The 23,212-nt window shown below is 44.3% G+C and overlaps 1 protein-coding gene across 1 annotated transcript in view; it reads left to right on the top strand.

Annotated features, from left to right (window-relative positions):
- Positions 1-3,123: 3,123 nt before the first annotated feature.
- Positions 3,124-23,212, top strand: part of EPAS1 (endothelial PAS domain protein 1) — a 72,255-nt gene continuing 52,166 nt past the window's right edge. The window contains exons 1-2 of the mRNA XM_015411852.1: positions 3,124-3,164; positions 11,520-11,710. Of these exons, the coding sequence (XP_015267338.1) occupies positions 3,124-3,164; positions 11,520-11,710 (232 nt within the window). The remainder of the gene's footprint in view (positions 3,165-11,519; positions 11,711-23,212) is intronic.

The following is a 23,212-nucleotide window of genomic DNA, read 5'->3' as shown; positions in this document are numbered from 1 at the left end:
CTTTCCCTGCAGTGAGACAGGAGCTGTAGGGAACAAATTTCACAAGGAGCCAAATGTGATTGATTTTTAACCCGTTATATAAGCCTCAGTAGGAGTTGGCCATATCCTAAAATGCATAGCTATGCATAAAATTAGGATTCTACAGATTTAAGTAATTAATTCTCTTGTTAGGTAGATCTTAAGATATTCTTATCTGTGTGGTTCCCCTTTAGGAGGTGTTTCATTAAACTATTTCCTTGTCCCACATTTGGCAGGTTGTACTGTACTGCCCATTTTGTAGCACTCTGGCTGGGTTAAACATGCCAGGGGGAATTGTCAACATGCAGTAATCTAAATCATAAACAAATCTCATGTGGCCGTTAACAATAGATTTTTCAAAAAGACATTAAATGTCATTAATCGGTTAATGCCTAGCTTATTGTCTTATTTTCAATATAATGCTAGACCGTGAACAGTCCCTGTTCCCCATATGTCTGTGACTCCCCTCTCCACATCACTGCCTGGTTTTTGGGCAAACCATAGTCAGTGATTTACATGTAAATCAGGCAAACCAGGACTGGAAACCCAAATAATACTGTAGTTTTCAGTTCTGGTTTCTAGGCAGACTCGGTTTGTGCAAACTTTAGTTTGCCCAGTTTGCTTGTAACAAGAAACTCTGGTTTGCTGCCACAGAGCAAGGAAATCACCATGTTGCTGAGAGAGGAGGAGAGGAGGAAGTGAGCAGGTGAACCTGAGCATGGGTTGGTGTTCTATCTCTGAATGGAGTCTTTGAAAGGAAATGGTAAGTGTTCTGCAGCCTTGAGCCACAAGGCAAGGTGGGTGATAAACATTTAGATAAACAAAGAGAAGTCATAGTAGGTATGTTAACCCATAGGGAAAGGGGAAAAACCCAAAAGTTTTTATTACCTTTTATTTGGTCTGTGACCGTCATAAATGTGTATTACCTTTTATTATGACCTAACAAAATACTAGGCAAACAGTCAGTGGAAACAATATTATCTAGGAGAAGAAACCTTCATAAGCAGAGAGGGACCCATCTTAGATCATCTTCCTTCAATTGAAGAACCCCACTCTTTAACAATTAAATTAAATCACAAAATAAAGATAATAGGTAACCATGTTGGTCTGCAGAAAAATCCCAATACAAAGGTTGTATAATAACTTCTATTTGGACCAACCAAAATATCACAATATTAATAGGTCACACGAGTGAGAGCCCACAAGGACTTGCAGGAGGCATGCCACTCCCCCCTCTCCCATTATTTCCTCTTAGGGCTGCCAAGTCCCCCCGGGGGGTGGATTTCCCCCTGCTTTGGAGGCCCGATTTCCGCTGCCGCGGAATCGGGCCCCGGGGGAAACCCCACCCCGGCGTGCATGTCAGCCAGAGGTGACGTGATGATGCCGGGCACGCTGGGGGCGGGGCCACAGCCATCTGAGGGGAAAACTCTATGTAGAAAAACAGGTTATTTACGAGTGGGAATCTACAAGGAATTGCAGGAGGCATCTCACTTCCCCCTCTCCTTCCTGAAAGCCCCCATAGTCTCTCCCCCTTTCCTGCTTCCTTCTCTCCTTCTAGGGTTGCCAACCTCCAGGTGATCTCTTGGAATCACAACAGATCTCCCAACTACAGAGATCAGTTCCCCTTAGGGTTGCCAGATCGAGGTTGGGAGATCATTGGAGATTTGGGAGTGGAACCTTGGGGAGGCAAAGTCTGGGGAGGGAAGCAACCTCAGCACAGTATAATGCCATAAAATCCACCCTCCAAAGTAGCCATTTTCTCCAGGGGAACTGATCTCTGTCACCTGGAGAACAGTTGTAATTCTGGGTGATCTTCAGCCTCCACCTGGAGGTTGGCAACTCAAGTTCCCCTGGAGGAAATAACTGCTTTGGAGGGTGGAGTCTATGGCATTATACCGCTCTGAGGTCTCCCCTCCTGAAACCCCAAACCTTTCCAGTCTCTCCCCCGCCCCATTTCTAGGAATTTCCTAACCTTTTCCCCTCCTCTTGGCAATTCCCATGTCCTCTCGCTGCCTCATTCTCTCCTTCTCAGCCATTCACTAAGCCACCTTTTATTGGCCTCCCATCTTCAGCTATATTTATTCTTTATATACTTCATTTAAACCCCACCTTTCTCCACAATGGGGACCAAAGTGGCTTACATTATTCTTTTTTCCTCCTTTTTAGCCACACATCAACCCTGGGTGGTAGGTTAAGCTGAAAGTATGTGGCTGGTCCAAAATCACCCAGTGAGCTTCCACAGCAAGATGGAGAGTCGAACCTGGGTCTTACAGACCCTACTCTGAAGCTATAACCAGTATACCACACAGGCTTTCATAGGGTGGCTGCTATTGGACAGTAGCAAGAAGCCAGGCCTAGTTTGGTCATGCATGACAAGTGGTATCAAGTCATCAAGAGGTTGCTTCCAGGCCTAGGATTGCCAGCCTCCATGTGTGACCTGGAAATATCCCAGAATTACGACTGAGCTCCAAACAACAGAGATCTGCCCCCCTGGAGAAAATTGCTGCCTTGGAGGGTGGACTCCATGGCATTCTATTCAGCTGAGGCCTCTCCCCTTTCCAAATCCTGCCTTCCTCAGATTCTGCCACAAAATCTCCAGGAATTTTCCTACCTGGAGCTGGCAACCCTAGGCCCAGGCCTGGCTGCAATGAAGGCCAAAATAGGCCTGGAAAGGGTCCTGCCCCTACCCCCTGCCTTGTATTGACAGAAGCCAGGCTGGCGTACTGTGGTTGCCTAGCAACAGCCACTGAGGGAATCTGTTGCTTAAAGCTACAGGCACTCCTTCTATAATTTTTGGATTTTTTAAGCTGCAAAGACTAGGTTTTTTTAGATTTCACATTTGTCTGCAAACCTAGGGCCATTTTCAGGTTGGTAGAAAGATCTGTTTTGCCTGTTAACAGCTCTAGTCACCAGATTTAAGTATCCAAAGACTTCGTTATTAGAATATAAGATGTGGAAATGTTGTTTATGGTTTTCCATCTTGATTTCCAAAATGGAGCTCACCCACCAGGAGTGGGTCGTGAATGCCCTTCCCTCCAATAATGACAGAGAGTTGCACACCAATGCCGTGCAGCTCTGAAGCCCCTATACTGCACTTTGACCATCATGGCTTTAACCTTTGCTGAAGAGATAAAGCTCAACTGTTGGTATGTGTTTTTTAGATTATGTAAATAGTTGCCTTATCAGCAGGCAGATCTCAGCAGTGCTGGTTTAGCTTCTGGGTAATAATGTTTTTGCAAACCTTCTGATAAACTGTCAAGAATAAATGACTGATTGCTACAATGTAAGTGTGTTCTGAGATTAAGATCTTGAGGCTCTCCGAATACAAATGAATGATAAAGATCCACTGTTGGGTATTGTCTTTATCATACTGTTATGATCTTGTCCCATATTTTATTAAGAATATCATAAATGCGAGGGATCTGAAGAACAGTAGCACAAGTAATCGTATTTACATTGTGATCAAGTAGAATCATGTCTTCAAGGACAACATACAGAAACCCTGTTTGTTTGTTTATTTAAATTGGTGGTACGAGCAACTATTTAACAGGGCTACTGCAAGAAATATGCAATTGCAGACCAAATTAGATCAAATGCTTAATTTGAAAACTTAATTGAAAATGTTTAATTTGAAAACTCAGTCCAGGTCTGCTCCAAGGGCCTCTGTGCATATCATATTTTTCAGTGCATCTAGAAATGAATGTACTCTTTTCAGAGAGCTTGGAGAGGCTGTGACTCTCTGAGTGTACAATCTGTAGCAATCAAGGGCTTCTGCAATGTGTAAAATGGCCCTACGATCCACAGGCCTATGGCGGAGTGGGATCAAAGGGAAAACATGGCTCTGGGGATCTCGGGGGCTGCATCAGTGCAACTGTCTTGTCTGGTTTGGCTTTTCCTTCGAAACCCAGATTGGTGACTGGTCAGTGTTATGTGTTAGCATGTCCTCCAGTATTTCACGGACACTCAGCCTTACTGAGTAAAACACAACAGGATATTTGTTTCTTGTAATGTCTTGTAATGTTATGAAGTATTCAAAATGTACTCCTCATACAAGACTGGTGTCAGCATACCCTGAGGTGGGACAGCTGCCAGGGCCCAGGACTTCTGGCACAGCCCACTACCACTGATCCCCACCCCCACACCTCTCCTGCCACCTGTCTGTACCCATTCTCCCAGCTGCCCAGAGTCATTGAGGAAAGGCATGTGGGTGGTGCACAGTGGTGACATTCCTGGTGGCAGTGGCAGGGGGTACAGGCAACTGAACATGGACAGTGGGAAGGCTTGCGAGCAGGAGTAGGATGCACAGCAGGTAGGGAGCATGCAGGTGTGGGGTGGAGGGGAGGGCATGAGGGAGCCCCTGGGCACTGTCTGCCCAGGGCCCCCCAAAACCTGGAACTGACCTTGTCCCCATCAGTTGTAATGTGTGAAATGCTGAGCTGGGCTCTACGTGATGCCTTAGTGTTCATCTGCATGCATTTACATGCACAAGAGACTCACTCCCTCTGTATCTGTTAAGTATTTATCCCATGGTGTATCTGAGTCGCTCATGGTACATACCTGGTTCTCTCCTCCTCTATTCCACAATCTTGAGATCCCTTCTTCCTTATAGTGACATCTCTAGTCATTCACACTAGTAACATGTTAAGATATCACAAGGGAGAAGACAGACACAATGATATACCAGGGACACAGACCAGAACACTGGGGCAGTTTTTTGGAAATACAAACAGTTGAACCATACCAATCGGCGGCGGCTGGTGTTCTCAACAATATCCGGGGATGGAACATGTCTTGCTAAAGAGAGGTGATTGCAAGCGTACCCAACAAGTGTGAGTTCAAGTCTGGAGTTCTTTTGAGTCACCTGTATGTAAAAATGTTTTCATGTGCTGGCACTTCAGTTGTGTAGTACATACCCTGGATGTGATACAGAAGCAAAGGGAGGAAACCAGGGCTATTTTGGGGCAGGAACGCACAGGAACGGAGTTCCAGCTGGCTCCCAAGTTGGCCACACCCAGCAGGAACTCATTAACATAACAGGCCACACCCAACAGCAGAAACTTTTTAGGACTGGCTACATTAGGGGTCTGTGGCCTAACATGCAAAGGGTTCCTGCTACAAAAAAAGCCCTGGGTTTTGACAAGGTAAACAAAATAAGAAGCAAAAGGTGGGTGTGGCTGGATGACCACACTTCTGGCAACATTGGGGTGTGGCCTAATATGTTAATATGATGTGCTATTAGGGGTGTGGCCTAATATGCTAATACGTTTCTGCTGTTGGGTGTGGCCTATTATGCTAATGAGTTCCTGCTGGGCTTTTTCTACAAAAAAAGCCCTGGAGGAAACTGATTTTGAACAAAAAGTATGTGGGTGTTTTTTTTAACATACTTGCTGTCCTAAATGCTGTCTGTTCAGTTTGGTCAGCAGTTTCCAAGTGCAGAGAAAGCCATACATATTTTCTTTTATCTTTTGGTAGCATTCAAACATGCTGTTCTTGTTCTGCAACATAACATTTGATGCTGTGATAGCAAGCCTTTCGACAGTAGCTCATACTCCTGACAGCTTAATTAACTGTGGATTCCTGACCTTTGCTCTGTAGGAATCAAAAACTGTGTGTACAGCCACATGCAAGCATGCACAGTGTACAGCAGGAAATCCTTTTCACCAAAGCTGCTGCAGGAACTGCCATATGTCACACTGTGGGATGTCCCACAAGTATTAATCTAAGGATTTTTAAAGATGCTGGGGATATCTAGGTTTAAATAACTGCTCAGTCATGAAGCTCAGTTGTCACTACCTCACAGCCACACCTACCTCATGGGGCTGTTGTAAAAATAAAATGATGTGGAAATGGTGCCATGAGCTCCTTGGAGAAAGGGTGCAACTGTAAATGTGGTAGGAAAGTAAACAGACAAGGAGTCCAGACCATCCAAAGACTGTGTAGGTGAGCATTTTTCATAGATAATGTATTAATCTCTATGAGTTAAATCCGCATACAATTCCATAGGAATAAACAATGCTTTTGAAGGAAATTCATATTTCACTTTTAGAATGATACATGTGCATATTGTAGCAGGCACCACTTTAGAAGAGGTGTTTTCTTTTCAGTGTCATGCTGCATGGAAAGCCTCTCTTGACATTGCTCTCTTTTGACATTGCCGATTAAGGCCACTGCCTGGTGAAATTAGGTTGGGAGTTGCATTGCATGAAGTTATTTGTGGTCTATAGGCTTTAGAGGTACAATTAGGCTGGTTCTGCAGGAAATGAATCTTTGCTTTAGCTTCCATTATCCTCAGAGGGTCAGGTGAATTTAGTCCCACTTGGATGATGGTCCTCAGTGTTGCTGTACATTGTAGCCTGGCTGCCAGGGTGTCCGGGTCAAAGCACGAGCAGCACACCATTTACCTGATAAATAAACAATAAAGTTGGCAATGGGTGGTAGATGTTGGTGGTTTCCATACCATTTTGGGTTACAAGTTATTAATCATGAAGTGGTTCAGTATTGGAAGAGACCAGTGAGCTTTTTGCCTTGCGACAGCCTTCTGGCTTGGCTCCAGTGATGTGAGAGCAGAAGCAGATGCATGCTGAGTGTGATTCCTCTTCCACAAGGGTTGCAGGAACAGTTAGTGCTTCAGCATAATTTCTAATGAAGTAACAGTGTGCACATGAAGCAATGGAACGTATAACATGAGGTTCATATTATTGTATTTTAATTTGTTTTTTAAATTGTATTTGAAGAAACATCTTGCCTTATGTTTTGCACACATAGAATAGAACGGTAGGGATGCGAGTCCTCTCGTATACTGCAAACAGCCAGCAAGGAATGCTTTGACCAGTTCCAGAAGAAGAGTGGGTTTTTATACACCACTTTTCTCTACCTGAAGGAGTCTCAGACCAATTCCCTACAAGCTGCTGCTCTGCCCTTGTTCCTCCCTTTACCCCGATCGTATGTGTCAATTTCCCACTGTTTGCTAAGCGGCCGCATTTTGCCCTGCAGCTTCACCAAATTTTCCCCGCGTCTACTCGATCCTGTTTTTTGAGGATTGAGTAGACACGAGGGAAATCAGGCGAAGCTGTGGGGCAAAATACAGCCATTCAGCAAATAGTGGGAAATTGACACATACAATCAAGGTAAAGGGAAGAGTGAGGGTAGAGCAGCGGCTTGTGGGAAATCGGTCTCAAACTGGCTTACAATTGCCTTCCCTTCCTCTCCCCACAACAGTCACCTCATGAGATAGGTGGGGCTGAGAGAGCTGAGAGAAATGTGACTGGCCCAAGATCACCCAGCAGGCTTCATGTGGAGGAGCGGGGAATCAAACCCAGTTCTTCAAATTAGAGTCTGCCACTCTTAACCACTACGCCACACTGGCTCTCCACTGGTTCAAGGACTGTTGCATTCATTAAAATCTGTGGAATCCAACCTTCTAACTACCCTCTCCCACTGGCTCTCCAGGCCAGTTAACTTGCAGAACCTACATATCTGCAGGCCATAGAACAGGTTTATCCTGTAAGGCATCTGCAGATCAGTAGTACTGGATGACTAAAGCAAGTAAAGGCTCATACTATAGGGCACTGTAGTGCTGTGGTGCCTGCCAATGTCTTCCTGGCCAAAGAAGGTAATATTGGGCACAATACTAATGGCTAGATAAAGTCAGCATCATCACATGTTAATATAATATGAACAGTTGGTGCATGCCTTATTTATTTATTTATTTTATTCCACTTATACCCCGCCCTCCCCACACGCGGGCTCAGGGCGGCTTACATAGGCACAACTGTGCAATAAAATACAACAGGATTAAACAGTTAAGGCACCAAGTGCAATGAAAATAGAACAAGTTAAAACAATTAAGACAAAACTCACATCTTGCAGTATACAGTAACACTAAAATACTCACTCCCTATTGTATATCACGGTGGGATCAAAGAGGGGGGATGCCCTGGGTCAAGATGTTCCAGGTGGCCAGTCGGCCCAACCCGGTGGTCCTGCTCTGCAAATACTTGGTGGTGGTGGTGACGGCGGTGGCTCCTACTAAAAAGCCTGGCGGAAGAGCTCCATCTTGCAGGCCCTGCGGAACTTTAAGAGGTCCCGCAGGGCCCTGATCTCCTCCGGGAGCTCATTCCACCAGTTAGGAGCCACCACCAAAAAGGACCTGGCCCTTGTGGAGAAAACAGGCACTGAAGTTATTAAATAGACATAGGTATAAGGAGGTAGGTAGTGCAACAGAAATCACCCCGATATGTAAATGAAATGCAGCAGCATTGTCTGCATGGTTGCAATTAAGTAGTGCTCTAATGTAGTGTTTTAATTAGCAGTACTCTTCTCCTTGTGGCAAAAAGGAGATAAATGTTTGTGGATTTGTCAGTGCCTTTTGCAATAGCCGATGTTGGCACCAGCCCTGGAGTGCCTAGGTGCATGTAATGATGAAAATTTGGTATTTTCATAGCTGAATTTAGAAAATCAGAAAAGGAGTGGCAGAAAAGGGTGGAGAAGATGATCTGGGCATTAAGCATTTTAAACGCTGCTTTGATTTGAATTTATTTTAGTAAATCTAAGAATGAAGTCACCCTGGAGAAAGCTGGGGGGATGCTTTTTTGATATTGTATTTTTTTTTTTAAGTTCAAGCAGTAGGCCTCTGTAAAGTACATACTCTGACTGCAGTGGAAATAAAACGTATGCAATCCATTCTGAAATCGTGCCTCTTCATAAGCAGCATTCATTATTAGCCAGTTTTGACCAGCTGTGGTTAATGAACGTGGTTTCTTTCATTAGCCAATGCCGTATATTTTACTGAGACTGTTAAAGCTTTTACACACTACCTTTTCTGGCTGGAGTGGTTACATTGTTATTATACAACACTTATTTAATAATGTGTGCATTACAAGAAAATAGTAACCAGAAACATGAGAAGAAGATGTAATATTGAGTCCAGACTACAACACTTCCTCAGCCTTAGAATCTTCTGCAAGGCTCAGGGTTCAATGGCTAGACTTGCCAAGTCCCCCTGGGGGGCAGGGAAACCCCCGCCCTAGAGGTCCATTACCCGCTGCCGGTGGATAGGGCCCGGGGGAACCCCACCCCCAAAGGACGTGACGTGCCCGGCGTCAGCATGTCACCCGGAAGTGACGCGGGCGCGCCGGGGGCAGGGTTGCGGTCATCCAAGGGAAAATATGTTGGGATTCATCCTTTGACTTCCTGGATTATCTCTTGACCTTATCTGTGGTGTGGGGACAGTACTTAGTGGAAAAGGTTAGTGTTTAGTGGGAAAGTTTGTGTGGAATGAAGAGCATCAGCAGTACAGACTGTTGGGCAGGTATGGCAGAAGCTGAAGGGGGAATGACAGTGGCTTGAGGTGTTCTAGACTCAGTTATGTGCTCTTATGTCACAAAAGGGGTAAGAGTCAAGAAATAAGTTGTGGTAGAAATCTGAGGTGGTCTGTGGTCAGGAGGCCTTCCATACCTGTGTTCCAGATGATGGAAGCCATACAGATTGTGCTGTATTACATAGCTCTTAACGCCAAACATGTCTTCCACCATAGATATTTTGTGTTCAATTACCATTATCTGTTCCTTTGTTTTGAAGAATCCAAACAATGTCATCACCAAATAATTAGGTTACAGGGTTTTCCATGCTGTTTTCTTGTGGCTTAAAGACCACATTTGTGGTAATTTGTTAAAGAAAAAAAACACCCTTGAATGCTATGGCAGTAGTTTGTTTAGTGTTGATAGTTTAGTTGAAAGCATAGCAAAGAACAAATAAAAGAGCTGGTAGCCACAGGCAACACAATCCACTGTAAATTCTGGATTCCTAAACACATTTTATAGACAGTAAGTCAATGGAATCAAATGGAACTTCTGAATAGACTTGAATCATTTATGAAATCATAAATGATTCAGGTCTACTCAGAAACATGAAATCATAGCTCCAGTACGGTTTCCAGTTAGAACTGGGGAAAAAGGGGTGCTCTAGGATTTGGAACAAAGATCATTCTGTCTCATGGGCAGAGCTCCTGTCTCTCTAAAACATTATCTGCATTTCATTTGGCCTTTGAACAGCATATCAGATCTTTGTGAACAGATACATTAGAACAGTTTCCAGTTAAAACTGGAAAGAAGGGGTGCTCTAGGATTTGGAATGAAGATCATTCTGTCTCATGGCCAGAGCTCCTGTCTCTCTAAAATATTATCTGCATTTCATTTCATTTGGCCTTTGAACAGCATGTCAGATCTTTGTGAACAGATACATTAGAAAAACTGTGGTAAGCCATTCGGAGTCCATGGTAGGGTTGCCAGGTCCCATCTTCTCCCTGGTGGGGGGATTTGGGGGGCATTCTGGGAAGGGGCAGGACCGTCCCCAACACGATGACATCATGCAAAGTGACGTCATCACATCAGGGATGCAGCACCGTGCATGCATGTGCCACACTTTCCCCCAACCATGTAAAGGGAGTAAAGGTAAAGATAAAGGTTTCCCTTGCTTGAAAGCTAGTCAAATCTGACTCTAGGGGGCAGTGCTCATCTCCGTTTCCAAGCTGAAGAGCCAGTGCTGTCTGAAGACACTTCTGTGATCATGTGGCCAGCATGACTAAATGCTGAGGCGCACAGAACGCTGTTACCTTCCTACCAAAGCGGTACCTATTTATCTACTTGCAATTTCTTGCTTTCAAACAAAAAGTGGATACCAAGCATGGCAGCTCTACAAGCCACGAATTTTCAGCTTACAGGGCAGGAGCCGGCAGCCCTCATTTGAAAAGAGTGAATTTTCAACTTGCAGGGCAGGCACACGCGACGCCCACTCTTTTCAAGTGGGACCATGGATGACTGTTGGGGGCAGTGGATTGGGGATCCCCCACTCCCACCTGGAACAGAGCAGGATACAAGTCAAATACATAAATAGTGGGGGAGGTATCTTTGGAAGGTAATAGATAATCTATCTGTTTTTGATTCCTGTTGGTAAAACCAGCCTCCTTTTTCAAGAATGTCCATGCATCTCTGTCTTGTGATTTCAATGCAAAATCTGGTGTCCTCTGATGTTTAGCTAAATATATGGACTGCCTGTATTGAAATATATTGAATGCTTAGGTGGTATGTTGCTTGATCCCTCAGAAGATGAGCTTTAGCATAATAACTGAGCACATGCTTTGTGTACAGGTTCAGTCCCTGATATCTCCCTCTGGAAGGACCTCTGGTAGCTATAGCAGCAGAAAAGACCTTGGAATGGCATCTTAGAACGGAGTCTGTGATCCTGAGCTAAAAAGGGCCAATGGTCTGGCCCCACATAAGGTAGCTTCACATAGAAGTTCCATCTGCAGTGATTGATCTGTGGTGGCTATCTTTCCCACAGGCAAAATATCCTGCAATAACTGAGTGGTGAATAAGGTTGCATTGCAACTCTCTAATTATGGTACATAATCCAACTAAAGCAGACCCATCTGAGTAAATACATTTGTTCTTCAAGAGTATTATTTGTTTCTCAAGATTATTTTTTCCCTTTTGCATACATAGGAGCAGTTCTGAAAGGAGGAAGGAAAAATCAAGAGATGCTGCAAGATGCAGGAGAAGCAAAGAGACTGAAGTATTCTATGAGCTGGCCCATGAACTGCCTTTACCTCACAATATTAGTTCACACCTGGACAAGGCATCTATAATGCGTCTTGCAATCAGTTTCTTGCGGACACACAAGCTGTTGTCTTCAGGTAAGCCTTGCAAGGAAAACTTGGTTAATTACCCAATGGATGTAGTAAAAAGTTCAATGGTCCACGGCCCTAGTCCAACCCTAAAGGGTGTCCCATTTTGGAACCTTGTTTTCAAGGACCTTCCCATATTGTGTATCTCAACCAGTTTCTTCCAGATGAGCTAAGACACAGCCAAAGGGGTCTTCAACTCACTGTACCCTCGGGTGATTCTTTTGGCAAAGGCCTCACTGTTCACTCTGACAAAGGACTCTTTCGTTCCCCCCCACAAAGTGTTTAAGGAGAGGATTCTGCCAAAACATTTGATTTTGTTCACTTAGTGGGAAGAGGTTAAAAAAGCCCTTTATCTTTGTCTTGGCTCATGCCTGAGTCAGGAGATGAGGCCAACATTGCCAGTTCAGCCCTTTCTCAATTTAAAATATTCCTCTGTATTAAAAATGAATTGCCAACCATGGCCGTAGTACAGGTACTATTTTTCCTAAGCAGAGAAGGTTAAAGAGAAAGTGGGCCGTTAAGTATATATTATGGAATACTACCAGTTATCACTTTAAGAACTTTGCATTACACATTTCAGCATCTACTGTGGTAAGCAAATCATGATGTCATACTGAGCTTGCTATTGTGGGACCTGGGTTCAAATCCCCACTCTACCATTAAGCTCACTAAGTAACCTTTGAAAAACCTCCTGCTCTCATTTGCAATCTGCGAGGTTATATGAAGGTTAGATAACCCTGTGTACACTGTCCTAAGTAGCTTTGAGGAAAGGGCAGGGTTAAATAAATAAATGTATTGCCAAATAGCAAAATAAAGGCAGAAAATCTGGTACTGCTTCACCAAAGGTACATCTAAAAATGAAACCTGGATAATTTTAATTAAAACCAATTAAAAGATTTCAAGCTTGAAGAGTTTAACCCTAATTAAAATACCAAAGTTTATAAATCACAAAAGATTTCCATGCTGGAACAAGCAAATCCCAATTTGACAGGGAAAAAACATGATTGCACAACTACCCTGAGAAGGCAGCTGGGTAGTCCAAAGGCCTCGCTTAAACCAGATTATGTATATAGACAAGCTGCCTTTCTGACCACATGTGCCTCGCTGCTGGTCATGACTAGCCTGTAAGCCCTGCTAGCTAATATACTGTGGGGGGAGGAGGAGGGGAGAGGTGTGAAGGGAAACAAATCTATGGTAGGTCCATTGCGTGAATATTTCTGCCTCTTGTTTTACTTCTGCCTTTTGTTTTACATACTCTTGAAAATTGGGTATCGCTTCATCTTGCAAATTTCTATACACAGCAAAAGACACTGCATGCAGCCTAACCTTGTGGATGGTGCCCTATGGCCCAGATACTGCTGTCCCATAACATCTAATCTGAGGAAGTGTGCTTGCACATGAAAGCTCACACCTTGAATAAACCTTTGTTGGTCTTAAAGGTGCCCCATTGGACTAGCTAACTTTGTTCTGCTGCTTCAGACCAACACAGCTACCCGCCTGAATCTATCTAGTCTACTAGATGACCTTCCTTGATACAAAAAAGGAAATGGAGATTCTGGCTTAGAAGAGGCCACCCACATTGTTCAGCACAGAGGAGCCAAAATAGAACTTGATAAGACGGTTTGATTACGCATGCAAGCCTTATGTTAAAATATTTAATGACAGGTTTGTATCAAGTAATTGCTGTGGGTATGTAGTGTGCTGTAAATGACACCACTTGCACTCCTCCATCCCCCTAGTTGTTGCCCATGTGCAATTGAAAGCTAGACTCGGTATGAAGCTGTGTGTTTCATGGTATCTCACCATCCGTGTCTCCCAAAGGAATTGAGGCTTTTGGCTTCATATCAATGGTTGCTGCTCAGGCAGAAGTGAAAAAATACCCATCAGTTGCTTAACAGCATACACTAATTAATTTACAACATAGACAGATATTAAACTTGCCTCTGCTCTCGAGCAGTACCAAAATTATAATGCGTGTGGCAGATCAGCTTTTGAAACCCTACCAGCAAGCACTCTGATTGCAATGAGTTCACCCTCCTAGAAGCCAGAAAGAGTTAGAATGTTGAACACACACAGCTTTCTTTCAAGGCATTCAGGCCTCTATAGGACTTTGGCCAGACTTTTCCCCAAGAAACTCTTAGGTGTGTCCATATTGCACCTTCATCATGATGCCTGTTTTGTGATTATTATTTTTTTAAAAACAACAACAACACTGAACTAGAAAAGTAGGGAAGTCGCATCTGGAAAATAGGCAGAAATCTTTCTGTGTGTTTGTGCAACAAATTATAACAAACCCTAAGGCACACTGCTGCTCTTAGAATATGCTGTGATTCAGTGGGGCTTCCCACACGCTTCTGTGGCATCCTGATGCTGACTCTTCCTAGGCCCTGCATGCATGGATCTCTTCTGCACTTGGATCTGCTGGGAGTAGTCTGTGCATCGGGGAAGGAGTAGTGGCTAGATGCTGACGGTGAAGACACGCGTGGGTCCTTGACTGCAGTCCATGCTGAGTCACAATTGAAGTGCAACCACATGTCACCAATGCTCCCTCTAAACTGTGGAGGCTTGTGAGCAAAAATTCTAGTTTGTGAGCTACTGGCATTAAAGTTGTGACCGAGTGATTTGGCTGCTACATAAATGTTTGCTCTGGAGCCATCCTTCCTGAGTGAAGACAAAAATGTGTGAGCCGGAGGCTAAAAAACTGTGAGCTAGCTCACACGAACTCAGCTTAGAGGGAACACTGCATGTCACACCTGTAGACAGTCAGTGAGAAAGGGAACTGTGTTACGACATGGCCATGTGGAACATGCTCCATTCTTCTCTCTGTGGGCACAGGATTGCACTTCCAGTCATCAAGAGGGGACCTGGTTTAAACAGGATGATAGTGAGCAAAATAACTCACCTGTGCTGTGCGGCTTTGTGCATCTCATTTAAATGGGGCTGGTACCGATGCAAAGCAGCTGCATGTGCCTTAGCTTGCCAGTGCATCACCCTCCCAGGCTTGGTATCTCTGGTGTACTAACGAAGCACGTGATACACGTGGAGCAACCCAGTTTAAATGAGACACAGGGCAAGCACAAAGTCTCACCACTGAATTCTTTTTGCATTGCCAGCATCTAATTTAAACCTTGCCTTGGGTTAGAATGCTGAGGCAGAGGATTGGTGGTAAAACGCCACTCCAGGCTGGCATATGCCATTTTTTAAAATGTCCCATCAGGGAAAACAACAGCCATCACCACCTTCCTGCACATTAAGGAGAAAGGTTGTAGCTCAGATTGCGTCTTGCTGTGCAAGATTTTTTTTGGTTTAGAAAAAAGAATTATAACTAGAGAAGGAAGCAGTGTATTCAATAAATAAATAAATATTCCTGTGGTGCATTCTGGCTTGCAAGTACAGCATGTGACCCTCAAAGGATGGGGCCACATTTCTCTTGTAGAAGTCTATCGCCACTACCGATTTCTCTGTTCATGATCCGTGGCAATCCCACATTGGAACGCACATAAACACACCCCCACGCCTTTCCAGGAAGAAGAAGAGGAGGAGGAGGAGGAGACTGGATTTATACCCTGCCCTTCACTACCCAAAGAAGTCTCAGAGCAGCTTACAATCTCCTTTTCCTTCCCCTCCCCACAACAGACACCCTGTGAGGTAGGTGGAGCTGAAAGAGCTCTTTCGAGAACTGCCCTTGAGAGAACAGCTCTGAGAGAACTTGTGACTGACCCAAGGTCACACCAGCAGCTGCATGTGGAGGAGTGGGGAATCAAACCCGGTTCTCCCAGATTAGAGTCTGTGCACTTAACCACTACGTCAAACTGGAATTAGTGACATGAATTAGTAAACTATTAATCTCTTTGCTGTTCGGAAAGAATGCTGCTTTTGAATAGCTCAAATGGCAGATGTTAAATCATCATGAATAAAAGGATTTCATCATCCTTCAGGCTAAGCGCTTAAGCGGGGTGGAAATTAAACAGTTTGGATTGCAACAATAACAAAAATCAGGCTTGCGTTATTTCCTATTCTTTCAAGAGCATCCTCTCTCAAAGTTTATCTTTTCCTAAGCTTGATCTGTCTGAGTTGATTTTTCCAGCACAAGCAACATTCTTTGTTTGGGCAGCACTGCACTTCTGCCATTATTTGAGCCCTGCAAAGGGGTTTCCCCCGATGTGACCAGATCTCGGGATGGTGTGTAAATGCATCAAGTGGGTGGAGGGTGGAGGTTATTATACTTCAGAAGTAAAAACTCTTGTGTATATACTCTCATTTACAGAAAAAAGTAAAATATGTTAGGAAAAGTGCAGGGGGAAATAGTTGATGCACTTGTGTTTAATTCACACAATATCGCATTCAACTCCTGGCCCTGGATTTTAAATTCCTCTATACTATTTATAGGGAGTCTAAATCCCATGTATTCATATTGCACAGACATCACTTAAAGGTTTGGATTTGGTTTTTGAGTCGTTCTGTGATCGGAAAGGTTTGTCCCATGCCTTGGAGTTCAAAAGAGTGCAACATAACATATTTTGCTTTATTATGATCCCTTCTTTACTTAGTAACCCATTTCCCTTTGATTTTCACAGTAGGCAGCTATGGGCGAGAATTCTGGGAAGGAAGCCTTCAACATGTTGGTCTGGTGGACTGACTGAGATTACTATCGCAGGAAGCTAACTGGAACAATAGCTGTACAATATTGTTTCCATTTTGTGCATGGTGTACTTGAAGGCTTGCTACCTTCCCCCCCGCTCTGTTCACAGAGTTTATGCGCATTCACAATGAAATAACAGCTAGAAATGAAAGGTGTGGCCTTTTTCAGTATGTACATGTGAAACTGTGGGGAAAGTTTCATCTATTCAGTTTCTCTCTGCTGTGTATCAGAGGCATGGAGGGGGTCAAAAAGATAGTTATTCCAGCAGTTAGTCAAGTGAACAAAAAAAATCTATTGAATATTAAAATTGGTGTGACTTCTGATGCTCTTAAACATGCTGGGTGAAAGGAAATGCATCCTCTTCCCATTGTTGTCTGGAACTTCTGAAGCCTGAGCCCCAGGGGAAGATGTATATGTGAGATGTAACAACATATTTGTATATGAATCTGCCTTCTGCTGAGTCAGATCACTGGTCTGTCTAATTTCATATTGTCTGCTCTGACTGGCAGCAGGTCTCTAAGGTCTCTGGCAGACAAGCAGGGCCAGTTCTTCACCCAAGCAACTACTTAGAGCAGCACAATGAGGAGGGCACCAATGCATTGCAGGGGTTAGCACTGCAGCCACCAGTGCAGGTGACAACAGGCACTGCCTCCTGGTCTCGCACCACAGTGGCAACCAGGTGCTGAGCCATGAGCGTATCTTGCTTGGGCTGTCAAAACCATGAGCTACCCCCTCAGAGTAAGGTCTTTCCCAGCTCTTGGTATCCAAGGCATGTTACGTGGAGGTGCCAAGGACAGAGTATACTGCTTAGAAAGCAGTTGCCCTGTGTTACTGTCATAGCACAGAGCATAGGTTTGCCAACCTCCAGGTGGTAGCTGGAGACCTCCTGGGATTATAACTGATCTTGAGGTGATAGAGATCAGTTCACCTGGAGAGAAGGGCACCTTTGGAAGCTGGTCTCTGTGGCATTATACCCCATTGAAGTCTCTCGCCTCCTCAAACCCTGCCCTCCTGTGAGCAACCAGAATGATCCTGGAAGTAACCAGTATCTGTTTCACCATTAGCTGGCCAGCCGTTCCTGTTTTCATTCTGAAACAAAATAAGGCCTGATTGACACACGCTGCAGAGTGTAGGGTGGTAATGAGGCAGCAAAGAGTTGGAGTGTGGTAGACTGAACTGTGCTATTTCAGACTAGAAGTGAGGGATTATGTTTCTCAGAGCCCCTCTACATTAGTCATTCCTCATAAGTAGGAAATAAGCAGAACAGGCAAAAGGCTAGGGTAAAATATTTCTTCCCAAATAAATAAAAACAACAACAACAATAACAACAACCATTTATTTGCAAGCAGTTTTCATATTGCCAAAATTTTAAAATGTACCTGCTCCCCTGCAGGGTACATTCCACCACCTCAGAATTCTGCTACTTTATTTTGTGGCATACGTAAACCAAACTTCAGTCTCCTGCTCTTGTAGAGCCAGAGCTGTAAAAGCAAGTAGTATTCGGCCTGATTTTTGGTTGTATTCTGCCCAGTTGTTTATTAGGGAATATACTTGCTTGTGCCTCCCATTGGTCTAGCCAATGTGGGAAGATGCAGCGAATATTGACATGCCTGGTACATCTTTTCCTGACAAGCTTTGCCGTTGTCTGAGAAGAAAGTATGAACAAGTCCTTGATTCTCATAATTCTTCAAATTGCACTGTCTGAATTTGGTGAACTGGAATACAGCAGAGTTGCTGATTGATCCCGAAGCCTAGATGCTACCTTGCCCATTTGTGAAATGGGGGAGGCTCTAGAAAGTTTAGAACTTTTCCTCCCTCCAACGAAATGTCATAACCCCAAGTAAAATTCTGAGGCAACAAAGTAGGTAATCTTGTTTGGTTAGCTTCATTACTTCCCCCATGAGCAAGGCCCCTCGAGCTCAAGCTTACCAAACAAAAAGGCTATTTTGATCATTTTCCTGGAGACAATTCTTAGCAAACATAACACATGGGAGGCTTTTTTTAGTGAAGTCTTCCCCTTCCCCCATTTTTTTCTTTTTTTCCCTTACATTTTCTTAAGCAGGTGGAGGAAACTAGTGAGGAGTTATTTCTGGGCAATGGATGGTAAAAGTAATAGGAAGGAGCAAGGAAGCAGACAGGAAGTTCTTTCAGAAAAGGGAGGCAACGTGGGATCTGACCTAAGTTTGTTTCAGGGGAGATAATCAGTGGCGCCAGAAAGCCAGTGAGGAATGGTGGGTACAGGGGGGAATAACATTTCTGTATGGTTTTAAAGAGTATTGTTGCAGAAAAAATGGGCTTGTTGATACTGTGTATATGGATGCTACAAGATCACGTAAAATACAAGGCTCATTTTGGATGCTCTGAAAAATAGCATCCTATTCGCCTCTTGGCTGTTCTTTTTTTATTATTCTACCTTATTGCTAGTCAGAGGCAGTTTTTAATTTTAATGTGCACTTAAGGCTGAGGTCCTTTGCATGTTCACTTGTAAAGAAGTCCTGAAACTCATTCCAATTAAGCATGCAGAGGACTGATCTGAGCTTGAATTAATATATGCATATATAGAAGATTCTGTTAGGGCTGCCAGGTCCCCCGGAGGGACTGGGTCCCCCACTGGCCTGGATCCGGCCGCCAGGGGGAACTCCACCCCCCAAAGTTCCTGAATCGGGCCGACGTGCCCGGTGCGATGACGTCACTTTCAGGTGACATCATCGTGGCCACACATGCGAGCCTCCCGGACACACACCCCCCCCCCCCCCCCCCCCCCCGCTGGATGCCAGGTAGGGTCCTGGCAACCCTAGATTATGTTCAAGTCTCTGCCTTCAAGGAACTATTTTTGGGTCATTCTATTTTAAAATGTTTTGTCCTTTCTATTATAACATTCATTTTATTTCTTTTTTTCATTGGTTTCTGTTGCTTTCAGTGGGAAACATATTTCTGGCTATAACTCTTCTCTAATGGGTTGAAATTCTTGAGCCCTGCATAACACCTTCAAAGAATCATTGCCGTCAAATTTCAGTTAGATATGTGAAAGGCTGCCCCACTTTATAAGATATTAAATTTTTCATCTGCAGAGGCAAATGTTTGACAGCCCATGAAGGCATACGAACACAAACAGTATATAATAGGGGGGGATCTAATGTGTGAGTCCACCTATTCATGACTTAAGCAGGGAGATGGAAGTTCTTCTTAAGCAACATCAAAGCATGGGGGACTGTGGGAGCTAAATTCTGCACCCTCCTGAATCACACTTCACTCAGCTAAGCATTTATTTCCTAGCCAGGCTCCAATACCAAAAGGGAGACTGGCTGGGTGGGTGGGGGGATGCTGAAAGAAATGGAGGAGCACACTATAGTAAATAATGTAAGGGAGAAATGTTTTGTTCCTCTTACCTGGGCACTTTCTGTTTTCTTAAAACAGACCCATCCCATCAAACCCACCTGAGCTCTCCAGGGTCTCACACAGAGGCTGTTCACATCACCTGCTTCCTGATCCATTTAAATGGAGATGGCAGCGATTGAACCTGAAGACTTCTACATGCAGAGCAGAAGCTCTGCCACCAGAGTTGCCAGCCCCCTAGTGGGGGCAGGAGATCCCCAGCTCCCATTTCCCACTGCCTCTTGGAGCAGCTATGGGAGGAAAAAAATTAAAAGTCCATCAGACAGGTGGTGTGAGGTCACTGCTGGGCAAACCCAATAGTGACACCATGCCTCTCTAGGAATCGTTTCCAGTGATTCCTAGAGAGACATGGTGTTACTTCCAGGTTTTCCCTAGACATGACATCATACCATTGCTGATGGATACCCCCTATGCCCCCCACAGTTTTCCACTGGTTCCCAGGGCATGCCTGGTAACCCCATCTACCACTGAGTCACATCCACACCCCTGATGACATGGTAGATGCTGTCTGTCCCTTTCTGTTCTGTATTAGTTGAGTTACTCTTCTTTCCCTTCCTAGCTGACCTTCTCAAACAGAATCAGGTTTCTGTAGAGGTGGCCTATAAATTCCCTAAGTAAATAGTAATTATACTGTAGGCTGGCAGGCATCCTACAGAATAATGGCCAGATCTCAGGTTTCTGATCATTACAAACGATCATTCATTTTTCAATAATTATAAAAATGATGTTAATGGATGAGATTTTTAAATTCACATTTGATTATTCAATATCCAAATGCACATCCTAGATTTACTACATGGCAGGCTTTCAACATACTCATTAGAATTCATGTTTTATCTTAGGATAGCCCTGGAGTAGTTAATTTATGCACTTTTATCAGAAGCCTCACCACTCACCAAGTAGCAGAATGCCAAGTGTCTTTGCAGAACAAATTAAAAATGTACATGAATTAAGATCGACACTTCTCTGTGTGGGATTATGGAGTTCTGGATTACGATGCCACCTGAGTCAGTAGCTCTTGCAAAGAAAGCTCTCAGCTGCATTCCAAGAAGTTAGACGAAAGGAAGTCAGCCAGCATCTGTGGAAACATGTTCTAGCCCTTTGGAACTGAGCACATCCTGACAGTGGGAATCAATCAAAGTCTGTTTACAAGGGTTATTTTTAGCATGAAAGAAATATTTCTTCAAATATTACACCAGGCATTTGCTGAAAAAGGACAATTCCATATTGGTCATTGACTGTTTGTATTTTTTTTAGCTGCTATGCATAACTGATAAGGTAGAAGATGCTTTTCATATTACTAAATCCTGTTCAAAAGAGTTTTAGAGGACAGCATAACTTGTAAGGTCTACTTCAGCCAGGCCCTTCCTCCAAGGAGTTTAGAGCAGTGTCATAGATTATCTGAGAGAGTGATTAGTTCAAGTGTACCCAGAATGCTTCATGGAAAGCTGTGTGTTTGAAGTCCGGTCCTTCTAGTTCTAACTTAACACTGTCATCACTTGTCTCTTAAGGGGATCTTTTGGGAAGTAACTTCATTCCTCAACATGCACATCCCAGCCAGGGTTCCCTCTAAGCTGAGTTCGTGTGAGCTAGCTCACAGGTTTTTTTAGCCTCCAGCTCACACATTTTTGTTTTAGCTCAGGAAAGATGGCTCCAGAGCAAACTAATTTATGCAGTAGCCAAATCGCCCGGTCACAATTTTAATGCCAGTAGCTCGCAAAGTAGAATTTGTGCTCACAAGACTCCACAGCTTAGAGGCGGCATTGGTCCCAGCCCATCAATGATCTTCCATTATGTATGTATATGTGCTCCATACCAGTGTAGCGCCCATCAATGATCTTTCATTATATATGTATATGTGCTCCATACCAGTGTAGCTCTTAGTGCTAAGTTACATTTCTCAACTCTGAGTACTTTATACTACTGTAATGCTTATGGTTGCCAACCTCCAAGTGGGTTGCAGAATTACAACTGATATCCAGACAACAGAGATCAATTTCTCTGGAGAAAATGGCTGTTTTGGAGAGTGGACTCTATGGCACTGTACCCCACTGAAGTCTCTTCCCTCCCCAAACCCCATCTTCCCCAAGGCTCAACCCCAAATCTCCAGGAATTTCCCACCCCAGAGCTGGCAACCCTAGTAATGATTCTAACTGTCTTGTAATAGAAAGCCCGGGTATGCAGCACAAGGAGTTGGACTACCATGTCCTCTGGACAGCATTACTCTTTCTATTTGCCACTGGGGTAATATGAGGAGCACCAGGCTACGTTGTAGCTCTGTCCCATGTACACATTTAACTCAGTATCTCCATATGCTGATGCTGTTCTGGAGAAAAACATTGGTATGGGTTCCTCACATGTGGTTCCAGACTTCTCAAATGAATGAGCAGTTTGGGAAGGAGCCTTGCTGCCGTGGTTTCAGCACCATAGAATAACCTTGTCCTGACAAGTCCTCTGTACTGGAATCGTTATTGCTGCATTTTTATCAATATTGAACTCTTGCAGTCATCTATATTATTAGATTGTATTGATTTTGTTGTTTTTAATGTATTCTAAAAGTGTTTTTGATCTTTTACTTGTGGCATCAGGCTGCATACAGGCTCTTAGTTCTAGCATCCATGAAGACTACTTTCATGGTCCTGAATCAGACAAGTGTACTCAGAGAAGATTCCTATATTCATAGATTGCCATCAGACTATTATTACAGATTTATGTGGCACTGCCCTTCAATTAGTGCAAAATATAGTCACTTTTTTTTAACTGGGTGAGCCCCTTTTAACATATCTGTTTTGAAACAATTCCACTGGTTGGCTGTTTGTTTCTGGGTTCAGTGTTTGATGATCTGAAAAGCCCTATGGGACCTGGAGTCCATGTATTAGTGTTATTTATGTATGTATGTATGTATTTATTTATTTTATACCCCGCCCTCCCCGCCAAAGGCGGGCTCAAGGCAGCTTACAGATTTTCCATAAAAATACAATTAAAACCTATCATATATATATATATAATCCTTATACTAATACCCAAGTTGCCCCCTCTGTGCGGATATCTAAATCAGCACAGAGGGGGCACTTGGGGGGCAGGGGGAGGTTTAAGCACACGTGGGGCAGTCCCCACGTGTGCACAAAAATCTTAAATGTGGGGGGGAAATCGGGGGGATGTTTAAATCCCCCGAAACAGAGCGTCCCCTGCGCATGCGCAGGAAACGCTCTGCGACCGCCGCCATCGCTGGAAAGGCAAGGGGGGGAGAGAAAAGGCTCGCTTCGGCCGCACGCGCCCGCTCGCCTCTGCCATGACGTGCTCGGCGCCTCGGGGCGGGAGGGGGCTGCGGCGGCTGCGAGCCTCGCCTCGCCCCCACCCCTGCGTACCCCTTGGGCGAAGAGCTCAAGCCCGGGAGCATGGCGGCGGCGGCGGGCGAGCGGCCCCAGGCAGTGGGGGCCACGGCGGGGAGTGCGGCGCGGAGGGCCATGGCG

This window comes from Gekko japonicus, unplaced genomic scaffold (assembly GCF_001447785.1).
Source record: "Gekko japonicus isolate JY-2015 unplaced genomic scaffold, Gekko_japonicus_V1.1 scaffold359, whole genome shotgun sequence".
In the NCBI taxonomy this organism is placed as follows: Eukaryota; Metazoa; Chordata; class Lepidosauria; order Squamata; family Gekkonidae; genus Gekko; species Gekko japonicus.
Note: the sequence above shows the minus strand (reverse complement) of the source record. Positions and strands in the feature narration are given on the sequence as shown.